We start from the raw sequence: 9,594 nt of genomic DNA on the forward strand, positions 1-9,594 counted from the left end.
ATGTGGCTACAAGTAAAGGTAAATTAAATATTTATGATTGATTTTAGTATCTTGTTTATTTCTATTTATATATATTAACATACAATTTACATTGTTTGTGTCTTCTAGGAGAAGTTTAAGATGGAAGATGATAGGAATGAATATCGTTTATGTGCTTTTGTCTTGGCCATCATGCAACGACTTTATAGAGGTTGGAGAAATCGCTTGCATGATTTATATAAGAAATTTAGAACTGATGAGGAGAGGTTGGCTAATATTCCTGAAGATGTTACTCCAGAAGATTGGAAATATATGATGGCATACTTCAGCTCTGATGCTTTTCAGATTTTTGTAAATTAAAATTAAATTTATATTTAAAATATATACATCATCATTTTGGATTTATAGATGATGTTAGTTGCATGTATCAATTGTTTGTAGAAAGTAAGCAAACGAAATGCAGCAAATAGGGCAAAGCTAGTTACTAAGCATACATGTGGCACCCGATCTTATGCTGAAGTTGAAGAATCAACTGTAAGTTTTTAGAATAAATTAAAGATTTAACATAGTTTTAGAAACTTCTAAATAAAACACTTATTTTTTTGTGATTCATTTCAGAGGGACCCAGAAACAGGTGAAAAAGCACCACCAGATCAGGTTTGGTTGATTCAGCACACTAAGAAAAATAAAGAAGGAGAATTAGTATGGTCTGACCCTAAATCCAAGGAGATCCATGTTAGTTAAAAAACTTTTCTTATTGTTCTTAAAATTCATTATGCATTATTTTGGCATCTAATCTTTGATAATCTATTGCAGGAACAACTTGAGGAGGTTGTTCAACAAACACAAGAGAATGAATCCCAAATGACTCGTGATGACATATTACTGCAAGTACTTGGTCAAAAGTCTGGTTATTTTCGTGGCAAAGATGCTGGAAAGAAGGCACCATCTAAGAGAGTTAGGTATAATGAAAATGTGCAAGAAGAGGTACAAAGAGCTGTCGAACAAGCTAAGGAATCGTTGGTGGATAGCATTAGAGAAGACGTTCGAGCTCAATTGCAAGATGAGGTTAGAGCTGAGATTCAAGCTCAAATGGAGGAACAAGTTAATGAAAAAGTTAATGCTATAATCCAAGCTCGCTTTGCTGCCTTTTTTGAAACTTTCTCCCAATCAAGAGCTTCATTTTCCTCAATGCATGAATCTTGACCAAGTAAGAATTTTTTACTTTTAAGAAAGTAGAAAAGTTAAATATGATATTTTTTTTTCTTGTTTTCAATGATCTATAAGAGAGGAATATAAACAACAACCAATCAGCTATAGTATACTTAGGTACAGTGCTGCATTCTAAGAGTGTGAGATCTATAATTTTTTATAATTCTAGGAATGGCAACTTTGAATTGAGATTCTTAATATATAGTCAATTCTTTTTTTTTTAATTTTTTATTTTAAAAATTTAATTGCTAACATGCCTGAGCTCATTTCTTGTGTAATCCATTGAAAACATGGATTGAAAATCTTTCTTGTTGTCTCAACTTTTCAATATGAGGTATAAATTTACAAATTATATGCAAAAAAAGTTGCTTTATTTTTTTTTAAAAAATTTTAGTGGATAATCTGTTGCTTATCTAGAGGTTGCTAGACTTTAATTACTCAAAACTTTATTCTAGCCAATCATTTACTAATCCAAACCTTGTTTATATGCAGGAATAATATGGGCAGCTACTTCTGTTGGCATTATGGGAGTACATCAACTAGCTTCAATTTGAAAATATGGATGTCATAGACTGTTAGTTTTGATCAGTTAAGTAGAATGTAGGGTGCTTATGAACTATAGATACTAGTCAGTATTTTTTTTAAATTAATTTTGGATGTCCTGTCGAATTTCAAACAGTGAAATTGAAAATTCCTTGGATGTCTTGGATCATATACTGTTGGTTTTGATCAATTAAATAGCATATGGAGTGCTTATGAACTACTGGTACTATCTTGTGATTTTTATTTTGGATATCTACTGAAATGCAAATATTGAGAAAGATGTATTTGGATTCTTAGTTTGCTTGTGAATGAGATGAATTTCTGTAGTCATATACACTAAATTTTAGTGACAATAACAAGTTGTCACATATGAGATTTTCCATGACAACAAAAGTTCTTGTCACTTTAAGCTATTTCAGTGACAAGAAACTTTATCACTAAACAGAGTCATTATTGTCCCAAAACCAATTTACGTTATTGCATTGTGACAAGAATGATTTGTTTCTGTGACAAGTTAAGTTGTCACAAATTTTATTTTCAGTGACAATAAAAGTTCTTGTCACTTTAAGCTATTTCAGTGACAAAAAACTTTATCACTAAACAGAGTCATTATTGTCCCAAAACCAATTTACGTTATTGCATTGTGACAAGAATGATTTGTTTCTGTAACAAGTTAAGTTGTCACAAATTTTATTTTCAGTGACAAGTGAAACTCTTGTCTCTGTAAGACTTTTCTGCAATAAGAGAACTCGTCTCTAAATAGATTTACTATTGTCACAAGATCCTTCAAGGCATGCCCATTTCATTGTATTGGCGACAGCAAAAAGTACATTAAGTGACAAGCTCTATTGTCACAGAAAAGAAATGATTCAGTGACAAGAAATTTAAGTTGTCATAAATGGTTTTAGCGATGAAGCAATTACGACCGGCTAGTGACAATAGTTTGTTATCAGAGAAATTCATCAGTGACAATATTTCAAGTTTCAGTGACAACATTGCTTGTCATAAAAAACTAAATTTCTTGTAGTGCTGGCAGTGCTATCCCAGACATGAGTTTCTGATCGGTTGGTCTAAGTATAAGCCCGTAAAGACTGTTCTAGGCATAAGTATCTGACGGGCTATTCCATGATGAGGCTAGTCCAAACCATATTTTTTATTTCATGTTGAATTTGTTACATCAATTTCAGTTTGAGACATGATTAAAACAAGTATATCAGATCTATAGAGTCATACTATCAATTACTAGTGCACATATATCTAACCAACACATAATATACTTATGTTAAAAATTATTCATGAAACAGTTGTATTTCAAGCATAACAAATCCATCCATCCAAATCCAACAATATAAATTCAATGATACAAATCCAATGGTAAAAATAACATATATAATGGTGATCATATACATGGATTCTTATTTTTATCGATGATTGATCTAAATACAGAAATTGATGAGCTCCTCAATCTACGAATCTAAAATCAAGATATTTTACTCGATATCTTCTTGTACAACAATTACATTTCTACATGATCAGGATTAAACATAAAAATCATGCATAATTAAGGATAAAAAAATTATGAAAAAAATTTTAAACATTATAAGTCCAAGACTTTCCTAGGATCTAGATTACGTAGGTATCTAGACCCTCTACTGATCTATAAGATTTTTAGAGAGAGAAAATCATGAAGAGAAAAAATTTTAGAGAGAAAAAAAAGAGAGAGAAACTCTTCGCCTTCCTCAAAAGAGAAAACTATGATCAAGATAATTAGGGGTCATGTCATGATGACTCAATATGGATTAATTGTGATCAGATACTATAAATTTTGGATAAGAATTGGACTGGGATCCAACCAACTGCATGGATATCGAAGCGAGATCAGATCTCTTTGAAAAGATCATCTTAGGTTCATACTAAAGCCCATGGATTAGATAAAGAGAGGAAGAGAGAGGAGAGAGTGAATAAGAGAGAGAAAGCCCTTTTTCTCTCTTTTCTTTTTCTTTTCTTTTTCTTTTTTCTCTTCTTCTTTTTCTTTGGCCCAACACGGGGGAAACGGGTGGTTTGTGACTCTTGATCGGAAGACCGACGATGGATGGCGGCAGCACAGGTGGAGGTCCGGCAGCAGGCCATAACAGTAAGTAGCTGACGGCGGCGGAGCAAAGAAGGGCCGGCGGCAAGCATTCGGCCAACAAAAGAAAACCATAAAACTTTGAAAAAATAGGGGACCACCCTTTTTTATATTTTTTTCAATCATTGACCAATCACTGGCAGCCAAGACTCATAAGGAAGGATGGCAGGGAGGTCGGGGTTCATGATTCATAGGTGCGGCACTGTGGGTGGTGGCGCTGGTGGCCAAAAAAAAAGAAGAAAAGGGCACGACCAACAGGAAAAAACACATGGGATCTTCTTTGGGATTTATTTTCAGTAAAGCCGATGGTCGGCAGTGAGGTCTAGAGCCGGGGGAAGATGAGCAAGAGAGAGAGAAGGAAGGATTGGGATCTTGCCTTGGTTCCGGTGGCATCTTTGGTCTTGATTTTCGGTGGGCATAGTGAAGACAATCAGCGACTCCAATGGAAGAAAATAGGGAGAAAGAAGAGGGAGGAAGCCCGATGTCATCGTGGCTTGCTTAGGATGGGGAAGAGGGATTTTATAGATGAGATTTAGGACTCCTAGAATTCCAATCCTATTCTGATTCAAAAAGGGAAGATGGACTCTAGAAGGAGTCTTCTTCCATTCTTTTTTTTTTTATATTATTATTATTATTTTAAAATCTGGGTTATTACATAGATAGTTTTGCCTTTGAAGTTTGTTGTATTTTTTGGCTTTAGGTTCTGATCTATGTTTTAACACCAGGGCGACTCCAATGGAGGAAAAGAGGGAGAAAGAAGAGGGAGGAAGCCCGATGGCGTCAGGGCTTTCTTAGGATAGGGAAGAGAGATTTTATAGATGGGATCTCGAGCTCTTAGAATCCCACTCTTATTCTGATTCAATGGGGGAAGACGGACTCTATTAGGAGTCCTCTTTCGTTCTCTTTTTTTTCTTTTTTTTTTTTTTTAAAAATTTGGATTATTATTACATGGATGGTTTTGCCTTTGAAGTTTGTTGTATTTTTTGGCCTGATCTGTGTTTTAACACCAGAGCGATACTTCTCATTTAACAGGGCATCTATTTTTAACTTTAGAATGCCACGACAAATTGTTAGAATGAATTTGATGCCACAGACGGTTTGAACATTTATGAAACGTTTACCATAACATCACGTACGGTCTTTAAAATTCAAACTTGCAATTCTGCTCTGAAAATAGGATAAATTTTACGTGAAACCGGCAGAGAGAGCAATCATTAATGTGCAGGTTGTCTCTCTGAATCTTGCATTCAGGGAAAGCAGTTGCATCAGGACAGCTCCCGGTTCATCATGACCTGGAGTTCAGCCAATTTGGTCCGTGTTCTTGGATTTATTCTGAGACCTGTCCTTACTTTGTAACTGCCTACAGGAGACCTGCCTTGTTTGGCCCAAGTCACATACTTCCAGGGAGAACTCGAATTAGGGCGAAGTCGACGTTAATGTTCAAGTACTTTCCATAATGGCATCTATGACGTGGGAACCTACTCCTTGTTTACTGTTTTTAATTGGAAACAACAGACCTGTTGACTACGTGGCATCACATCATGCTTTGAAGGATGTACAAAGCGTGATCCGATGGTTGAGGTCGCGAAAGGAGATTAATCATTCTTCCGCACGAAAGATACAATCCAAGTGTATTGACTACCAGGGCTCTGCACTAAATGGTGACCGACGTGAGCGGGAGTCGGGAGGGTAGGCCAAAATAGTCCATTTCAGGCTTTCTTGCTAGTTTGCCTATCGCTACCAACATAATTGCAAGCAAGGTTGCTCGAGAGAGATTTGGTTTCAGAGATGAATCAGTTGTACAAAAGCTTACGTGAGAATGAGACCGAAGCATTTCTCATTTTAATGCTGGAGTTGTTAGCATAAACTCTAGGCTGTCTGCTCTGGTTCCGAATTAGGTTATGATAGTTTACTCATCTTAGGTTCCAAGTCCAATTCAGCCCAGTGGTCAGTACCTTTCACCTCTTAGTAAAAGGTCAGCAGTTTGAATCATCGACTTGGTTTTCTGATGCTACCAAACTAGATTCTCAGAGTTGGAGAGCTTCGTTGATCACAATGTTGGACCAGTTCACTGAGAGATGTAGTTACCTCATTACTTGACTCCGAGAGGGAGAGCTCAACTACACTCACATCCAGGAAGCCAACTTAGCTTGGACCAACAACAAACCAAGACTAGGTTGGTTTTTTCTGGTTCTAAAACAGGACTTGATGTTAAAAACAGGTTGGCTTTATTCTGAGCTGCTTTGTAACGTGTGCTCATGTGATGCAGCATCATAATTACAATTGCCTCGGAGAAGAAAAGGTTCCCAGAGCGTAGAAGGCATATAGCCTGGATGCAAAAAAGTTGAGCTGCGTGATCCAAGGAGTAGAATTAAAAGAGTTTGCCTCGCCCAGACCAGCATCTATCACATGCCATGCACAAGAAGCAGGAAGGATTGGATTGAACTTAAATCAAGATCTTTCGTACAGATCACACTTCTGGTTATTTTTCTGGATACACTTTTGATTGCTATCCTAATAGAGTTATGCAAGGTGGGCACGCTTCGTTACAAAGACAAATATATCTACTGAAATTGCTACTAGAAAGGCGAGATCTTAGTTGGACATCTAACTGCATGGTGGAGATGACTTCCAAAGATTGATTCATCTAATCCAGGCATATATATCTCAATTAATTCTACAACTAATATTGGAAGGGGGAGGCAGTTTAATCGTGCCATTCCACGCCTGATCGATCAACATATAGATATCATTTGTGTATACATAATGCATACGTGATGTAATATGTTCGTTAGACAGGCCTACCAATAAGTTTCACATCTTTTTGGGCGGTTACTTTCCTATCAGCTACAAAGCAATTTACTGGTCCCAAAAAAGCGGAGACATTATGAATTCTTTAACACATGGCATCAAGCCTAAATGCCACTCACAATTCCAGTCCTAAGTTAATTCACGCCTACAACAATCCCGTCATCGATGATGTTTGATTCATACCTAAGATTCTCCTATTTATAGGGCAAGCGTGACAAGTGTCTTACATGAAATCTATCTACTGGGTTTTAACTACCAAAACAATGAACCCTTATCCAAGCATAGGAGGCTCATGGCCGGTTCTTTGCAGCCATATCTAATGAATCCTCAACAGCTCCAGCCGACCAAGATAGAAAAAGAGAAGGCAACAATCAAATTCCTCAGAAAACAATTTGTTTCTCGAAGCTTCATAGCTTTGTTTGCCACCAGGGTCTTCAAGCTTGTCCCTTGTGCATCACCACCTTCAAAGAAAACTTAAGCCAGTGACTCACCACTATAAGACTAGTTGTTCCCCTGACTGCACTTCTTCAAACAAGTAAACAACTCAGACACAAACATATGGGTGACATCATTTAATGATTTCTTGCATACACAATGATGGTCATCCATGAATAACTTCAGAAATTTAATTGTACAGTGTAATCATTGTTGTGGTTCCAAGCCAAATCCCCGGCTGAGAAGAGTTTGCCTGCTGAAGTCTTGTTTGGTGCCTAACCTTCCTTATCTACCAATTCATGATTATTTTATCCAATGTTATCTGAAGAGTGCTGCTTGAATCACAACACTTGGCAAAGTAATCTAGAGTATAATTATCAGGATTGACCGGGACAGAACTACGCACTCCAAGGTTCTTAGAAGAATCCTATTTTATTGTGAATGGATGTATGATATCTTAGTTTGTTTTCTTCTTCTTTTTTTTTTCTCTTGGTAGAAGAGCATAATTTGTTTTCTTTGAAAGAAGATATTATAATTTTTTTGTGTCGGTAGACTTCATATGGGTCTAATCCGCCAATCGCAAGCTTCCACACGTTTAACCTAGAAAAGGAACGTTACGTTTTTCCCAAGTCAATAACCAAAAACAAAAAAAATCTCTTAATAGTTTTAAACATCTAAGTAGTCTAACACTAACCAATAAGCTGACAATTCCAGCATCGATATTATGTAAAGCTTTTCTAATTTTTTAACTGCTCCTTCCTTTATCTGTTTGATGAAGTAAGATGGGTCACTCATGACAATTTGCTGGGAAACTTATCCGGTGACGGGATTCAAGTCTATATCTACAGAGCGACCCCGTAACAAATTAACTCCAATAATTGAAATTTATAGATGGCTGTTGCCTTCAGCAAGCAGCTACCTTCATGTCATACCATTCATGAAATTTCAGTACTATGGCATGTCTTTGTTCCAACAACAACATTCCACACTATTATTTTGTGTGGAGGGCTACGTCTTACTAATTTCCCCCTCTAAAGTGAATTAGGTGGTGGTTGCCAATGGAGTTTTCCTGATCCCTGCACTCATCATAAGCTCCTTAGCTTGCTCATCCCTCTCCTTGGGCCCTTGATTTAGCTATTCACACGTACATTGTCTTTAAATGGAATATCTACATGGCATGCAAGCAAACATGTCTTTGAATATATAATGTGGTGGCCATCCCTGTCATTCTTATCTTTACCCTTCTATAAAGCAGTTAAGTGTGGGTCAATGAATGAGATATTTCGGCTTCCAAACCCGGCAAGTAAAGGTTAGTTGGGAAAGAAGAAACAGAGACATTGTATCCTCATGCTACAATTGAGCTGCTCAAGTAAAAGATATCATCGCTAGGTCTCATTTGATGGCAGATGGAATAAAAAGGACAAAAGGTTGTGAAAAATGCAGCACCTTGTATGTAACTTCTTATGCAATATATGGTGTTCATGGTAGAATAGTTTTATCAATTTCTTTGCGCATTATATGGCCCGAGGAATAAATTTTCTAAAATTTAATCCTTTTTTTGTGTTGGAATTCTAGGACTTCTTGAAATCATGAAGCATTGTCCACTCATATACCAATAAAGTTGTCCAAGCAGAAAAAAATAAAATCCTCAAGCACCAGATCCAGAGTACACTTCTGTCTCTGAATATAAATAGCAAGAACCCTTGAACAAATCCAAATGCATCCAACATGACATTCAAACACATCAACAACTACCTTAAGCTATGGTTTACAAAACTCCAAGGTCTTGAGACCTCTTGTTAGTGACCTTCCCATTGCTTGGCATAACTAGCCATCGCTTAAATTTTACATGTAACTTGCGTTTGTTAAGACAGAGAAAAGGAAAAATATTCTATTTCAAATTACAACTGTGTTTGGGACTACTTCCTATTTGAGAGTTAATAATCTAAGATCTCTCATTGGTCATCTTTAACATAAATGGGACATACTCTATTTTCCTGATGGGGATAAAAGCGCCACATCAGGTCGTGCTATTATGAACCCGGACTGTTGGTGTCTGAAATTTTTTTTTTTTTAATTCAAGTGGTAGAGGCACAATTATTACAATAACCTTCAAGGGCTGATCCGTGGGCTGGGTGGCGACCCATGGATTGACAACAAAGTACATCAAATAAGTGCTAAGGTTTTTTTTTTTTTTTTTTTTGGCCCTTTATGGGTTCAAAGGGATCACAGATCAAAGTCGTTCGAAGAAACGCAACACTACGGGCATGAGCCATGATCAAGCGATTCACTTCTTTTGAGTTTGAAATGCCATTTTCTTCTGAAATTGTGGGCCTACGTCATACACCCAATGGGCCCACCAAACCCAGGAACCAATTTAATTTGTACCGAGGACCTTTCTTAGGAACCAAAAGCCCTCAAGCACTATAAAGTCTTCAATTCCCGTGGTGCCATCTTTTAAAAGGCTTTCTCTCGGACGGACTCAC

The 9,594-nt window shown here is 36.8% G+C and overlaps 1 protein-coding gene across 1 annotated transcript; it reads left to right on the top strand.

The window, feature by feature from the left end:
* Window positions 1-1,185, top strand: LOC140855332 (uncharacterized). The gene is made up of 5 exons (XM_073251209.1): window positions 1-18; window positions 109-330; window positions 421-513; window positions 598-714; window positions 796-1,185. Exons 1-5 carry the CDS (start codon window positions 1-3, stop codon window positions 1,183-1,185), a joined length of 840 nt encoding a protein of 279 aa, XP_073107310.1.
* The last annotated feature ends 8,409 nt before the right edge of the window (window positions 1,186-9,594 follow it).

The sequence above is a fragment of the Elaeis guineensis genome, chromosome 2 (assembly GCF_000442705.2).
Source record: "Elaeis guineensis isolate ETL-2024a chromosome 2, EG11, whole genome shotgun sequence".
In the NCBI taxonomy this organism is placed as follows: domain Eukaryota; kingdom Viridiplantae; phylum Streptophyta; class Magnoliopsida; order Arecales; family Arecaceae; genus Elaeis; species Elaeis guineensis.

Coding starts and splice junctions, on each gene's coding strand:
- LOC140855332 (XM_073251209.1), top strand. Junction 514..597: donor CTGAAGTTGAAGAATCAACT/GTAAGTTTTTAG, acceptor GATTCATTTCAG/AGGGACCCAGAAACAGGTGA. Junction 715..795: donor CTAAATCCAAGGAGATCCAT/GTTAGTTAAAAA, acceptor AATCTATTGCAG/GAACAACTTGAGGAGGTTGT.